The 17295-nt window shown below is 39.6% G+C and overlaps 1 protein-coding gene across 1 annotated transcript in view; it reads right to left on the bottom strand.

The window, feature by feature from the left end:
* Positions 1-396: 396 nt before the first annotated feature.
* gbe1b (glucan (1,4-alpha-), branching enzyme 1b) overlaps positions 397-17295 on the bottom strand; it is an 89428-nt gene continuing 72529 nt past the window's right edge. The window contains exons 15-16 of the mRNA XM_030399161.1: positions 12969-13086; positions 397-1873 (exon numbers count right to left, since the gene is read on the bottom strand). Of these exons, the coding sequence (XP_030255021.1) occupies positions 1811-1873; positions 12969-13086 (181 nt within the window). The 3' untranslated portion in view covers positions 397-1810. The remainder of the gene's footprint in view (positions 1874-12968; positions 13087-17295) is intronic.

Here is a 17295-nt window from a genome sequence, read left to right on the forward strand (position 1 = left end):
TTTGGCTAAACAAAGGAAGACGGTCGCGAATTTAAATTTGTTTTCCTTCAGCCGCAGGGAAGGCAGATCAGAACCTGCCATATGCTATAATACACCGCTTAAATGGCTGAGAATCTGTCCTAATGCAGTAGGTGTGGATCACAGAATTACAGTATCCATGGCAGTAAATCAAGGCATTAGCTTTTATCTGGGATGCCCCAAATCAGCTCTTGTTTCACTTACAACAGTATTGCTTTGATAAAGCGCGCAGAGAATTCTGAAAACGATCCAAAAGACATCCATTCACGATGCAACGGGGGACTTTTAAAAGGATGATGGAAACCAAGAGAACATTAAGGCTGGAAACACATCAATTATCGCAGTCATTTGTGAAATATATTCTCAAAAGAGGACACCTTGTTGTGCGAAACACCATTTTAATGACACGTTGCCTGAGTGAGCGAGTTCAGCAGCCACACAAAACAGTTACCCATCATCAGTGATGTTCATCGGTTCGTACACATTTTTAGTTCATCAATAATATTCTCACACAACAGCTACTGCATGGCGAGGACAGGATGAGCATCGCAGCTGCTTGTGAGATGTTCAATCATCGAGTGCGTTGAGACAATAGTCACAAGAGTCAGAGCTAATTGGAAGAGGCACATGTCGTTCTGTGTGTGAATTGAGGTTGCTTCAGTGTTTTTCTGGCACATCTGCAATGATCCCAGAGGAATGCTACAGAACCCAATGAACACGGTGCACATAAAACGCTAAAGCAGTCGGGTGTGTGAGTCACACTGTACCTTGAAAATCTTCTGTTCCCACACGAGATGATGTGTTGATCATCTGTGTCAACTTATTTGATCAAATTTAGCAAAGTTCAGATAGTTTAGTGAATTCACAACACAAACCACGTTAATGTGATCTACTCTAGGACAAGTGGAATAATCACAGTGTAATTCAGCTATATATGTAACTGTGCATTATGCAACACACTGTAAAAACACCCAAATTAGGTGATTTTATCACTTTACTTTAGCTGCAAATTACTGGCTTAATAACGGGGCCATATATAACCACCTAAATGCTCCCAGTAGCTGCATAAATTCAAACATTACAACACAACTGCTTTAGATACCCATTAAAAGTATAATAATTCAAAGCAGCTTATTACTTTGTGCAAATTACAACATTTTTAGATGAACAATGTCTCACACTGCAGATTAACAAAGATGAATCACCAGTGACTGAATACATGGACGGGTCGATGAACAAGTAATACTGCAAATCTCTTTGTCTCTCTGACACGGTAACAATATTTGTATTTAAATACTAAATAGTTAAACCACGTGAAATGTATTTCACTATACACAAAGTTCAAAAAATATCCTAATTTTCTCTGAGCTTTGATCATGTTTGAATGCTTTCAGTATTGCTTCGCTCTGCCACAGTCGCTGGTCATGTGTTTCAGATGACACGCCAAATTCAACAGAGCCTATAAATGGCTGCTGGCTACTGGTGGATGGACTCGGCAGGGTTTTAAGTTTTAGCATCTAGCTGCTGGTTAGGTTGGACGCTTCCCAAATGGAGCAATCTGTAGTAAATTGGGTTACACAGCATCTAAGGTTGCAGATGGCGTTTGAAAGCACGCACGCTCACAATGCTTTCTTTCTTTTTTCTTTTACCCCAATTTAGAAAAAGACTCAGACACAAAAAGCGGGTTTGGGTGGTGTGCAAGGTTGACACTTTAAGATGAAGGTGATTGTTAACACTCAGTTTGAGGTTGGAATCCATTCTCGATCCTGGTCTCTGTGGAGACAATCATCCTCTAATAACAGTAATCTATCTCCTCGTTGGCCAGGACAATAGCTGTTCTGCAGGGGATGTAAACCTGAGAGAGAGAGAGAGAGAAAGAGACAAAGGCAGGGAAGAACGTGGGGAGAAAAGTGAGATGACAATTGAAGATTAATGATGTTAACAAGATCACTGATTTGGGAGATTACTGAATCTGCAGGCTTTTTAGAAGTCAGACATGGAGGTGTCCTGATGTGATCGCTTCTCACAATCAAGGACGACATCATGGCTAAATAAAGAGGAGGGGAAAGAAGAGGATGGGGGGAGGGTGTACTCAGAGGGATATTCAGATCTGAGCAGAAAAGTAACTCTTCAGAGGGGACAGTGCACAAACACCTGACAACAGCCTTGAGCGAAGAGGGCCGTCAAGGTTAGAGAGGTATAATCAAAGTGTGACAGTTGCAGCAGCATTAAGACCTCTGGGTGGCAGTGGAGTCAGCAGATCAGCGCGTGGAGAGGAGTCACACCTGCTTAAAAGTTGTGCAGCTGAACCGGTGCTGTGGCATCTCATTTCAGACTCTGAGCTGTGGAGGAAATGCATCCTGGCGTAGCTGGTGCTGCAAAATTTCTTGATCAGTGACTTTATCTGTTTCATTAGGTTGCATTCAAAGCTTGTGAATTCAAGTGAAAGATCCCCAAATGAGCAACATATTTTAAAAGAGGAAGGCAATAAAAAGAATCTTAATTTTCAATTCCGAACTCTCCAATTAATGCAATAACTGTGTGTTTCATCAGCTTTATGTATTGGCGGTGCATCAGCTATAAATTTGGGATTCTGTAAAGATGCAATCTGCATGTGGGCTTAAACTGAGCTGAAAGAATCTCCTGAGTTTTGGTGAACTAGAGAAAAAAAAAAATATGTCAGCAAAAATAAGCATACCATGAGGAAAAAAAAGCCTGGAAATGTCAGATTCCTTATATATCCGCTACAAAGGAATCTTAGTGAGGGTGTTAGTTTGGAGCGGAGAAACTAATAAAGTCTTTGATCAATCCTTTTGATATTCACACTGTCATTTGGAGGCCAAGAAGCCACCGTGTACCATTAGTCATTTCAGATTTATGCCAAAGGAAACGCCGAGCAGACATAAATGATGCTATATTTCCCAACAGAAAACTGAAAAAGAGAGCAGAGCTGTAAACAATTCAATCACCCCCTGAACTCTTCAAGCCGCCCCTCGGCATCAGTGGATCTCAGCTCGCTGTGGATGTGTTTCTTTGGCAACAGTTTGTCACCAAGGGAGTCGAGCAGCCCGGCGCTGTAACACTGACACAGACATTGGTGACTAATTAAACAGTCACAGTGGGAGAGTCTCCATGCAGAAGCACCGCCGAGAGAAGGGAAGACAGAATGAATCACTGCACCTGTTTAGACAAAAGCTACCACTGTGCCTAACCTGGAATATGTCAACAGCTTTTATTTCCAGCAAATAGATAGCAATGGTGACAAATTCTAAATTAATCTGTGAACAAAGTGCAACATTAAGTCCCTCGTGTTGGCACAGCAATTAGTGGGAGACATCCTAATTAACATATTACTCCTTAAAAAACATAAAGGTGTTGTGAATAAGATATTCCCCATAACTCAGACTAGGCACAATCAAAAATGGGAGAAAATATTTCACATTACAATTTGTTTCCACTGACAAAAATGATAAAGTCTTTATGTTCAGTGTGAAGGATTATACAACTCGAGCAGGTCTCAAAAGTCTTCTAGTAGATTTGAATCATGCAATGTCATGGTAATATATGAAGGTCAATGGCTCCTCTAGTGAAAAGAACCAAACATTTCATGTCATTTGAAGTGCACATAGATTTAGTTAAGGAGCTCATGCTGCAAACACACTTATATGTTCCTTCCTGCATCTAAGTCCTTTATTCATCTTAAGTCTGAAGGGATTAGGCTTGGAGGGGCCTTGTTTCATTATGTAGATGTACAATATGGAGCCAGTTTAAGTTAATTTTGCTTTACTATTGGGAAGATCATCTCTGTTCAACCTGCAGGGGCCAGAGGGTGGTGTTGATCCCCTACCAGAAGGTAGAGTAGTCGGCTTCAAAGTGTCATGGGTGGATTATTGAATGGGCATATCAGGTTTGGGCTAAGTACCTTCTCTGAACCTCTGGTAACTGTTAACATCTATCTTTTTAAAAGTCAAACCTCCAAAAGAGATGCAAAGCGACCACAGGAACACAAAACAACCACAAAGAGATGTAAGACTGCTTCAGAAAGACAAAGAATGACCACAAAAAGGTGCAAAACAACTACAAAGAGAAGCAAAATAACAACAAAGAGGCGCAAAACAACAACAAAGTGGTGCAAAACAACAACAACAAAGAGGCGCAAAACAACAACAAAGAGAAGCAAAATAACAACAGAGAAACAAAATAACAACAAAGTGGCACAAAACAACAACGAGGCACAAAACAACAACAAAGAGAAGCAAAACAACAACAAAGAAGCATAATAACAACAAAGAGAAGCAAAAATAATAGAGAAACAAAATAACAGAGAAGCAAAACAACAACAAAGAGAAGCAAAACAACAACAAGGTGAAGCAAAGTAACAACAAAGAGTTGCAGAACAACCACAGAAGGACAATAAACAACTACAAAAAGATGCAAAATTAACATAAAGAGACACAAGACAACTACAAAGAGATGAAAAATTATGTCAAAGAGACGGAGAGTGACCACGAAGAGACACAGAATTACTATAAATTACATGTCTGCGTTGTTTGTATGTTTTATTGTATTATATGTTATGATCTAATACAGATCACATTATCCGATAACCCAATATCATTCTGCAACTGTTGGGCATAATGTCAGAAACAAGGCTGCCGATTTTTTGTGAGTGCAATGTTCAACAGGCTGCCCTGGTCTTTGAGCATTTGACTGAATTTGTCTGTATGCGTCTATAAAGCCTCTGCTGTTTTCTGGTGACTCATTTGGAGTAGGTGAGTCATTTTTCATGTCCATGCAACAGTATTTACAACCAGTACCAGCAGTTCCTGTACTGCACATTTGCATTTGTGTTAATATCAGAACAAAAACAAACTGAGATGAAGAGGAATTAATTTGCTTTTGCAGTACACGTACTGCATTAGAAGAAAAGTTAGCCACTTGTCCCTTTTTTAACTTCTTTTGTCTCATGGATGTTTTTGTATCGCCCCCGATCACCCTCTCATGTCAGGATTTAGATTTTTTTACTTACTCAAGTCCAGCCTTCGGGCTAATACTCAATCTGATCAATGTTCAAACGCACTGATGAAGGATTCATGAGGTGCTTCACAGGAATATATCATCCACTCAGTTTCTGTCTCCTGACCCGGACTACTGGCGAGAGCACAGCCTGTCTATCTGTGCACTTAAAGTCTCCAGACATGTCTCTGCTAGGCTCCATTACTCACTTAACAAGGATCAACTCCCTTTAAGCACTTCTGTACATGTAGGTTGTACTTGAAGCAGACCAAGGATGACTGGCTAATAAAACCTAACTGGGATGGTTAACAGAGTCAAGAAGACTCCATTAAACGATAACGTCTGATTCTCTACACAACTGGCGTCTTATTGATTGTATTAAGTTTTTGTAAAACTTTACAATGCTGCCCACAATTTAAAGCATATTTTCCTGAAATTTACTTTGTAATTCCTCTGAACTTAATTTCATATACATATAAAAATAAGCAAAATATTGACCTGTTCCTACGGGTTCTTAAATGTAGGTAAAGGGAAAAAGGGAGTAACAATTGGGAAAAAAAATACATAAATTACACTGTTTGTACTGGATACCAACATTTTTCTCTGTGTTCACATCATTGATGATCAAACACAGTTTACACAGTTTAAAGTTGATGGATAGTTTCCAGATATTGATCTTTTAATGTGAAGATGACGGTCATATCACCATCTTGTTGCTGCCATTTACATTCAACCCAGTGGAAATTAAAATAATGCACTACATGATTATATTAACAGGTCTATAAATAACTGTATATGTTCTATGTTTGTGTGGCACAGAGGAACTCGCAAACTTTCATTGAGTTATGTAACACTTTGTTGTATAATGACAAAAGTATAACCTTAAACCCTGAAATGAAACAGATTATATTTTTTACTCACAGATCTTACAAGACTGTTACTAATATAAATAAAACCCTTGCAACACATTTAATTTGTGTAAAATGAAAAAAAACTTGTTAAAATAATACATTTTAACTTTTCTGAGTCAAGTGTCTCGGATTTAAACTTATGGGAAAATTTACACTACAAACAATTTAAAGTGAGCGCTTTATTTTATTTTATGTCATACATTTGATGAATGATTTGCATAATGCAAATATAACGATAATGTAATAATTGTGCATGTTTTATACAGTATACGCAGGATTTGGTAGCATGTGCTATACTTGTATGTATCTAAGGCGTGAAGTAGGTCCTCAACGTCCTGTCACAGCTTTACTCCGTTAACTCAGACTTCAACACCAGGCCTCAGATGTTTCTGAAGGAAATGTACGTTGTTTGATCATTTCCCACACTTCTGTTTCTTCCTCACGTCAGCTTAATTTCTTTTTGTGAGACTGTCAAAGGAGACAACCTCTTTGATGCATGCAAAGTTTAGCTATCAAACGGTTTTGAGGCGGCTAATTATTCATCAGTGTTTCCCAGCGTTATGTCTTTGACATTATAAGGCTCAAACAAAACTGTAAACGTGACGAATTCCAGAAGAAGTTAAACTAAAATCCATTACTTTCTCTTTGGAAATTGAAGTCCCGGACTATTTAAGATTTTTGTCTTGCTAAATGAATAAATTGTAATCGCTAAATTGCAGTAGTCCTCCTTCTTGATGTGGAATATTCTCATGAATTGCTCAGCTGAGCATATCAAGTTGTCAGTTCTTTCAGATGAAGGCTTGGCTGCAGCAGTTTTTATTTGCATAAAAAGAAGAGTGCATTTTTCATCGGTTTTATTCAGCTTAATGGCTTCTAAGCTGATGAAACATTCATTTTCTTCGTATTACCAGGGGTAAATAGATAAAAGCCTGCGTGCTGTCTCTTTTGTTATTGATAACATACCCTACATTTATTGTGTATAATGTAATATATTAAGGATATTGTAATTGGGGCAAATTGTATTTTATATTATGTATCTTTTCAGGATTGTCTATTACTTTTGCTGATTTATTTGTCCTTAAACCTTAAGATACGCACATGTTTACACTGTTAAATACCTTATTTTGGATTTAATGAAGTAACATCACATTATATGACATTAGTCTACGTTATATCAATATTACATTAATATCTACTGTTTTTTTGGCCACTGGGGGCTGAGGAAACAAGCTGTGAAAACAGCCTAGGCATATCATCACCTTTTTAAGTCGATATTGTGAACTCGCTTATTTACACTTCCAGTAGTTGGGAAGCCACATTAGCTTTCATTTGGAGTGATGTCTGCCTGATGAATGTAAGTGTTTTAACAGTTTTTCAGCATCTTTGGTCTCCACTGTGGCCTCAACCAGCTCCAGAGAAAATTATCGAGCTCTTTAGCAGCTAAATGCTTCACTATGTTCACCAACTACTTGCTAACTGTGTCTGTTTGTTCGGGGCTGGCAAGAAGCGTACGGTGGGTGTTTTTTCCAAGAGCTTTTTCACTGAGAAAACAGCTGCCTTGTGCAGCTAAAAAATATGACAGTGGTGAGAATGAATCAAAACAGTAAATCTACCGACCAGACAGCTGAACAATGAGCTAAAACTCACTATAAAGCCCTGGAAAGCCAAGGAGAGCTCCAGATTTGGGTGATAATTCTTTGAAGGTTTATGACTTGAAGCGTCTCCTTTCACATTGATTTCACATTGTCTTTTGATATACTGTTATTGCAAAAAATCGGTTCTAACCATGTAAGTTAAATAATACAGGCCCTTCCTCAATCACTCAGAATAAAAAGCCATCTGTGATCTGCAGATATAGAATAATATATAACGTAAAATAAACAACGAATACAGTTAAATACACTGACATGAGCATATATTTAAAGTGTACTTGGACACGGGACATGTGAGCCAGCTGTTGATGCTGGAGAGGTTCCACTGACAGGCAGTTTCTTGTTTTCATTTGAACCAGGTCGGACAAAGCGACATCAAACATTCAGAATATGATGTACAGGGCTCACAGATGTATCAGCATTTCTTTGAGCTCTGTTGACCGCGTCAAACCTTTCAAACCTTTCTTTGCCTGCTCCGACAGGCACTATTTTTGTGACTACTGAGCCTCTGAAAAACTCCTGAGCAGGAAATATGTTGTGTTGCTATGACAACAGGGACGCCGTTTTAATTTGTGCGAGACCACGACATAAAACAGTGTTAATGTTAAAGTTGCCCATTTGTTAAAACACGGAATAAATTAAACAACGATATGATAAATCTTGCGGCATCCTTCGTCTGACCTGAGGACACCCCGGGGTGCTGTTACACCCACTTTGGGAATCACTGGTCTATCTAATAGTTATTGTTAGAACTAAATATCCTTTCACAGTGTGCTTCGTCACAACCCAAAACTGTTATTTGCATTTAAATTAGAATTAGTCACTGACATGGATCTGAACAATTAGTAAGACAAAATAAATGCAGCTTGTTTTATTTCAGGCACAGATACTTTAATCTTAGATCACCTACTTAGCAGCAACAATTACAAGTTGTGAAATGTGAGTAACTTGGAACATGATCTTTTGCCAACATCTCCTACTAAGCTTTTTAAAAAAAAAAAAAGGTTTAAATAAGGCGGTAAATAAATGGTAAATAAATTATTTAAAGCAGCTACATGGAACTTTCATTTTTTGACGATAATGGCGGCTCCTGTGGACAAAAGCGGTGTGAGCCCCAGCATCTCGCACAATAATGATCTTGATATGCTAGAACGGTATTTGTTTTGAAAGGAACTGAAAGATAGACTATTTCAGTACTACTTCTCTTTTTATCAAACACAGCTCTTTGCAGGATGCATAGTGATGAGGTTATTTATCTATTTGTGGTTATGTAAGATTAATGATGATGGTGAAACAAAACTTGTTTTACTGCTGTACTGTACCACCAGACTACAGCAGCTGCTTTCCTCAGGCTGTGACACTTATTCCTCAGGACTCCACCATTACAGTTTTATTACATGACTTATCCAACCCAAATAACCCTGAATCTGATCTATTACAGGCATTAAGAATAACTGTAACAACTATTTAGAAATATGACATTTTCTCTCTGGTGGCCAACTGCTTATGTAAGTCCTAGCATCTGGACTGGAAATAATGAAACATTTACAACTGCAGACCTGCTTATTAGAAAAAGAGAAACTTTTGAACCTTTTACTAATTACTCTGTGAACATTTGTAACGATATTACTGATGACTTAATACAACGTTGGTCCAGTTAATTGTTTTATTAACAAGGATAAAAGATAAACATCAGCAAAAGGTATTTTTTTCACAACCTGGCAACCCGAATGTTATTCTTCTAAGCTGTTCTTATTAGCCGATATAGCTTATTAGCTCTTGACTTTCGATTGCTGGCGTCATCCAATTCTGTTCTCAGTCTGTGTGATACATTCATGGAGGATATGAGAGATTATTATGGACCCGTAACAAGGAAGCTGGAGTCCCATTAAAAAGACAGGAGAGAAGAAGTTTTCCGAGACTTTGAAAGCAACAGTTGTTAAATAAAACATGGATGGTGTGGGCACCTTTTTGCAGCCCCCGCAAAGGCTCTTGTCTGAATATTCTTGTCAAAACCAGGTAGGTGTGAGGAGGAGGAGGAGGAGGAGGAGGAGGAGAAGCAGCATCTCTATGCAAGACTACAGTCCCACCGTGCAATCTCTTCGCCTATAAAGGGGGATACAGTATGTGCAGAAGGGTCCACACCCTGCCTCCTCCAACCCTGTCAGCCCTATTCCCTTCACTCCTTTTCATTCCCCATTAATCCACGCCGGTGCCAACATTAGCAGATGACTTGTTAACTAAACTTCACATTTTGGCCAAGAGGGACATGGGTGAAGCAGTGATGTTTGAATTAATAAGAGTGAGAAAAGATTTAAGAGAATGTGGAATTTGAGTCCTGCACTGACGAAACCTAAGCTAATACGACGGAGGAAAAGTGTGTGCGAAAAAGAGGAAGTGACTCTTTAACCTGGGTTAAATAATGCTTGATTGATGCTCTAAGTTGCAGCTTGAGCTTTGCCAAACACATTTTTGATAAATAAAAGTGCTCCATCCAACTCTTAATGTAGAGTAATATCCCCCATCCATTAGTCGCAACACTTTTAGTATTGATCTGAGGTGGTTCAAGATGAGTTCAGATAAACAAACACCTCATCAGGTGCTATGTCAACGCTGGCACTAACTAAAACAGCTTCAGTGCGCTGCCTGGAGATATCTATCATTTTGCTAAACAAACTGAGAAAAAGCACAGGAGGAGATGAAGGATGACTGTGCAGACCACTTCGCAGACATCACTGTCCTCGCGCATTAATTGGATTCATTAACATAAGATCTAACACATGCAATCAGCTGAGTTACAGTTGGAGTGCTTGGGTATCGGTGCTGATCCTCACTAATTCATCCCTGACCTTATTCATAAACATCTTATTGCCTTTCAGCATTTTAATCAAGAAAAAAATTATATCAGGAAAAAAAAAAAAAAAAAAGGAGGCAAACACGAGGAAGATCCTCGAGCACGCTGCTTAAAATGCATATCGGTGTTTCTTTCTATATTTCAAGGACCGACCCAGTTCATTCTATTAGCCTAAAGCAGTCTCCATGATGGAAGCCCACTGGTTCATTCTTCCAGATATTTTTTCTCCCTCTACGTGACGCTGTGCGAGTTTAAGAGGCGTTCACATGAAAAGGTAAGTTCTAACACCATGAATAATGCACATTGTTTGCCAGAGAATCTGAAAGCTCTGTAGGTTTTCTGATTCGCATAACGCTCAATGACTCCAGGATAACTGCCAGCATGAGCGGAATGAAAGGCATAGAAGCCAAATATGATATTCGCAAACAAAGACTAATGTTGTGGAGGAACTACAAACACCGAAAACCGTCCCCTGATAGACGGATCCAGCCTCCTTTTCTTTTTGTCGAGTGCAGTCATATTTGATCATTTTCTGGACTTGGCGTTAAAAGCTAATCATATTAATGAGGAAGATAATGAATTATAGAGCAGTGGTTAAGCTAAGAGGCCTAGACCAGGGAGATGATGGCTTTGTGCCAGAACAGGCAACCCTTTCTCAAGACTACACACTTAAAGCTCATTAAAAAGGCTCTAAAGGATCCTCTCACTAAAAACTTCATTTCAGGCTGAGTAAATTGATTTGAATGAAACATTAAAGGACAAAACAATCACACACTGACGGCTATTTCATCATACCAGCCAGAGTGCGTGCAAACCTCTTTTTCTGCATAAAGGACGAGACTAAACTGCTGTAAAACCATCAGGATCCACATGATGAATGCACAGAAACGGGTAAATATGTGAACATCACGTGTGTTGGCGGTGCAGCAAGGCAAATACACAAGAATGTGAACCAATTAGACATTTCTTTTTTCACTGGTAGGAGAAAGTCCAGCCAGCAGACTAAGAACTCAAAGTAAATGATCACAAAAAACACAGATGAAACAAAGTATTAATGATATACTTCAGCAGGCATTCGTTTTCTCTTTGCAAAGCTGTGCCCTACGTTTATATAATTGGTGGGTAAATGACTAACAGGTACATAAAGTTTTGGAATTGGTCCATAGATGGGCTCAGATGGCTGCTTCTCTGATGTCTGACCTCCCTCTCGCTCCTCTACACGTGTTTTTTTAATACCACCAATCCAGAGTTGGTGCTTGTCGGAACAATGGAAAGATTGTTGAGTTTTATTTTGTTTTGAATGAACGCTGTTTTTTAACAACGCTTAAATGACTGTTTTGTAAATAGAGTCTGGTGGATTTGGCGAGAGCAATGCAGGGCCTATTTCTCATTAAACCAACAAGATTTTGTTCCTAAACTATCTCTGTAGGAATCCATAATGTCGCCAGACACTTGGAATAACAGCCCCAGCCTGTCAGTGGCAAAAACAAGCACTTTCATTGGATTTACTTTGACGGTCGAAGTTACCCTCAAAGATTAAGTGTCAGCCATTGCAACATGTGCCTTGGCTGTCGGCTGAGGCAATCTACTGGACCAGCTCCAAAACTCGTCTGCACACCAAAACATGTAAACATAAGGCCCGGGTTTAGAATTCCAATGAACCTTGTGCAGATAAAAACGATAATCATGGCCGCATTTAGTTTTACCAGTGTCTGGATCCAGGTACTGTGATTCGGGTTAGAGTCCAGTGAGGATAACTGGGACATGTAATAGAACGGAAATCTTTGTTAATGTTATTCATTATGGAAACTGCTTTTCATGCTATGACAAGTCCAAATTCTGTCCAGTCGTCTTTCTGAAAGGGCTACACCTGGATCATGACACCAGCAAACCTAAAAAGGTTTGTAAATCCAAAGCTGTGCCCTAAATCTACACACATAAAAAGGTATTTTGGTCGTTAGCGCACAAGAAATGAATGTCCCTTTTGCATAATTAAAGTTGTAATAATGGGAGATTATGTGAGTCGTAGTTTGTGACGCTACTGGCAAAAGAAATCAGTCACACAACAATGGGAAAGAGGAAGTGTTTGTCCAAACTTTTAATCCTTCATTTTTTCAGGAGATATTTCTGGAGCTGTCTCATCACCGCCCACAAGTGCTTTTGATGTTTTGCAGCCGTGAGCATCTCCTCCATTACATATGTGCACTGCATTGCGGGACAATGGTGTCCATCAACAGCGCACTCAAAAATCATTTAGTATGCATGCTGACATTTTTGAGCATACTTAATTTTGTCACTTTGCCTGTGTGAACGTACAGCACCCTCCAACCGCGTTAGAATTAGTATGCAGAGTGGGATGGTGATACAGCAAAGGCTATTGGAAAAGTGATGTAGAGACTGGAATTGACTACAATGGCCCTGGACTTATAATTGGAGTGCACTTCATATTTAGGACTTGATGACGTTCAGCAAAAGTTCAACAACAATGACCTTTGTTGAGTCAAAAGAAATATTTACCTGCATGGAGTTGGGGCGTCCGTTGAAAGGCTGGGCCTCTGTGAAGAACTCTGTGTTGTGGTCCAGCCGTCCGTGACCGCCATACTGAACCATATCTGAATCCAGCTTGATTTTGTATCTGACGAAGATTGAGGTTAAGGCGCAATAGCAGTGGGAAACTAGATTATAAGATCTAAGACATAAGAAGCACAAGAGAAGGTTTTATCACCAGTGCTTTTGGTGGGCAGACTCGGTTTAGCAGTGCTCAGCTGGTTTATATTCATTGGAATCCTCACATCCATCAGCATTCATCTCCCCTCCGCAGCACTACGAAGTGACAGTGCGGAGCCCTAACAGACAAAGAGAACGCTGCCTGAAATGAACATAAATACAAAAGTGATTCAGCCGAGGCTCCGCCATCCATCCAGCCCGCCTGTCTAATTCATCTAATTCACTGCATAAATAATGAATCAGACCAAAAAGTGATCCGAATGAGTGACAACAAATACACAAAAATAGTGTCTATAAAAAGTACCCACTCATCTGGGACTTCTTCATGTTTAGTGGTTTTACAACATGGAATCCCAGCAGAAAAAAATAAACTATTTTGACAAAGATCAGGGAGAGGGACCTTTCTTATGTCAAAGGTAGAGCAAATCACTTTAAATGGACCTAAATTACCCACAAGATTACATATAAATTACAAATGCCACAGTATTCCACCCACTCAGGTTAATATTTAGTAGAGGCACCAGATGATTTCTCTGCATTAAGGTCTGATATTGACCTCACACTGAATCCAGCCCTGCACGGATGGAAACACTGAATACTCTTAGTCGAAAACAGGTATGTAAAAAGTATCTAGAAGATGTACTGGAGTAAAAATCTTATACCAAGATGAGATACTACTCAGGTAAAAGATGATGTCATCCATATGATTGGTACTTGAGCAAAAAGACTTTAAATATCTGATATGAAGTTTACTTAAAACGGGCACGGTACACATTTTTTTTTTAGTTCTACAGTATCTGCTTATTCATTGATTCCCTTATTGATTCCTGATCAATTAGTTGAGCTGGCTGTAACCTGGAACCTGCCTGTAGCCACAGTCTGAAAAATATTTGAACAGTATTTGGTTTCATTTAGGTTTTAGTTTTTCTTCATCAAAGAGAAAATCTGCAAAGCCTGCCCAAGTGACACCTCAGTTATTTGAACATTTGAAGTTATCCTTTGTAATTAACATGCCACTTGATTTGGAAGCAGTAGCAACCATGCTTTAAGTGTCAATTTAAGCCCATGTTGCATTGTAATATTGTGTCGAAAATGCTTCAATGTGTTGCTGATGTTTCCATTCTCATTTGACAGACGTTACAATGAGCACTGGTGTCATTTTTCATTGGGAAATGATGCCATGCTTTAGACCGTTTCATCCTCTCTGCCTTTACTCCTTCTATGTAAAAACGTTCCAGCGGGGGAGATACAGTACATGAGTTTGACGTAAATTGTTTTGCAATGTGAAACTCAAAGAAGAACGCCGACACGGATGGAAATGATAAGTTCAAAGGCACATGCCTTTAAATGAATCCGACAATTTGCGACCGGTTCTTAATGGTTCCCATTCTGCAGTCCCATCCCTACATGAATAGATAGTTTTTACTTTGCCATTGAAGAGTCTTTATCAGGTCCTCATTATAAAAAAAAGGTAAAAAAAAAAATAATAAAAAAAATCAGAGTTGTAAAACAATATAACATATCATGGAGAAAGATGGTGTGGTGGTGGTTCTTCGCTCCATTGAGACAGTTCAATAGTCAAAAAAAAACTTTGATCATGTATAGTCGAGGTGTCTGTAGTGTGTGTGTCATGCGTTTTTCACAACCTCTCTGCTGTGCTTCTGAACAAGAACGCTCAGACACCGAAAAAGCAGAAGGATGGCAGCTTCCATAATAATGTTACCACAGTTTCATGAAATATGTGTGTTCCTGAAGAGGAGCCGAGACAGAGAGACACTGCATGAGATAGAATATGTAAATGATACAATATGCTCCAGTAAGGGCTTTAGAATATATTCACCTTTTTAACGAAAGTGCGGGATCAAATCGATTACGTGATGAATTATGCCCTTCAGCTGGGGGAAATGGAGAATAATGACGGAAGTGACATCTGAATTGTTCGGATGGAGCTCCGAAACTGTGTTAAGAAACTATATGCGGGGAGACTTTCAGAAAACTCCTCCTCCCTTTGACATTAGCGTGGTCCCCATCTTGTTGCTTGACAAAAAAAACAAGAAAAAAAGAAAAAACAGGATGGATGTCGGAATCGGTTACATGCCGTTATTAATGTCAGAGGAAATACTTAAGACGTTTTAAAAGCCGGATTCCAAATGCAAGAAAGTGCACTTTGACAAGTATGTACATAAATATGCACTTAGATTTGAAAACTTTTCTGCAGCCTCCCTCGCCTCTTTTCAGAAATGCTTGGTAGCGTACACGTGTACCTGATGTCCATGCATAGTGTAAAAACCTATAAACATCTGTGCGGTGCATTATTTACTCCTGTCTCTCAGGGGCAGGAGCTGTAAGGAGCAGCACTACAACAAACACCAGGAGAGAGGAGCAGACACGCAAACAGGCCCCTAATTGGCTGGCTGAATAATCACCTTATCTCCCCATAGGCGATATTCTGGAGTTGGAGTGTGATCCTTAAACACTGCCTCATTCTGCCCCGCAGCCGGAAAAATTCCGCTTTTGCGGCTTGCTTGTCTGCTTTGATAGCGATGATTAAAAAGAAGTGCTGCTCTGTGCATTGTTTCTGCTGGGGAGGAAGACCCCTCCTCCACACCTCCTCTGCTCTATCAAGTCTCTCTGGTGTTTTATTGACAGAGCAAACTCGTTCTGCTGTGACGGTTTCCAGAGAATATGGAAATGCTCTTATAATGCTTCGGGGGAAACTGAGGAGATACAGTATGTGATTTCAAAAGGTTAATCCTCCTTATACAAACAATAAAAACCTCAACATTTAGTGATTCCAACACTGTATTGACTATGTTTGTGCACCGGATTTGGAGTGTTAGTGTTACTACAGTGCTTCTTCGCGCCGCTTGTTGTGCATTTCTAGTCTTGTGGATTGCACGTCTGCGACACTGCTAGAAATGAGACATAGTTACAGTAATTCAGAGTTCCCTGGCAAACTTCTCTGCAAGGAAGCGAGCACCAGCGCAAATTGGTAGTTGGAAGGTTTGAGCGATTACGTCTTTGTTAGTGGCTACAGACGGCCGTAACAACCGCTTGCAGTTCAGCTGTAAAGTATTGTAATCAATACAGCCTTTGCGAATGAAGGGGAAGATTTAAGAACACAATCAATTTTGACCAATGAAGTGAAAGAAAAGAAGGCAGTCCGAAGCTCGGTGATTAGAGCCATTGATGACCTGAAAACAATCTGGCCATGACCATGATTGCAGACCAAGCCACCACTTAGTTGCTCCATCAGCTTGTCGTTTTTTTTCTGCCTTTATGAAAGTAATAGCACCCTGGCGTGGGTGAACAAGAGCTGAGCGAGACGTGTGTGTGCACATCTGAAGAATGCGGCTTGGCCTCGTAAGCTTTCTAAATACCGTATCTTGCCTTTTCAGAGGAGACCGTTCTCTGCCTTCTGCTCAGCTGGTGCGAGTTACATCAGAGTGGAAGAAATGGTAGAAACAGTTTCTGTCACAGAGGAATAAAAAGACCAGTCTAGCCAAGCAGCAGCTAAATCTAAAAAAGCTGAAGTAAAGTGAGACCCGTGAAGAAGATTAATACCAAAATAAATGGATGTCTGTCACATTGTATGAAGAACATGACACCTTATAAAGCACTGCTTAAGCAGCTGTTGTTCCATTGTTACAAGTTTGAAGATCTAGATTGTCCTTTGTCATACGTGCATGCTTTTGTTTTGAAATAATGATTCCCTATGACCGTTACATGAATCTATACAGATAAAAATAATTATTGCCCCAGAGGGCTCGACTGCTCTGTACTGCTGAACTCAATGCCAGGTGTAAAACTGTAAAAACGAAATTAATAATTTATTGGAATAATCTTATCGAAATTATTAATTACAGAGGGACTTCCTGGATCATCTTTTACCTATCACACTTGCCGTAAATTTGTGCAAACAGTCCCCGTCTTGCTTTTCTGGTGATTAGTTTTGTGAGAGGGGTTTTATTGATGCGAGGCGGGGTGCCAGTGGATTTTGGATGACTAATTAAGAACGTAGGTTTGACTGTGTGAACCAGGCTGTTAGATGCTGCGAGAACACTTTCAATTATTGCAGTTTAGAAACAGTCCATGATGAAATGAGTCCATGTCATAA

This window comes from Sparus aurata, chromosome 2, assembly GCF_900880675.1.
Source record: "Sparus aurata chromosome 2, fSpaAur1.1, whole genome shotgun sequence".
NCBI lineage: Eukaryota > Metazoa > Chordata > Actinopteri > Spariformes > Sparidae > Sparus > Sparus aurata.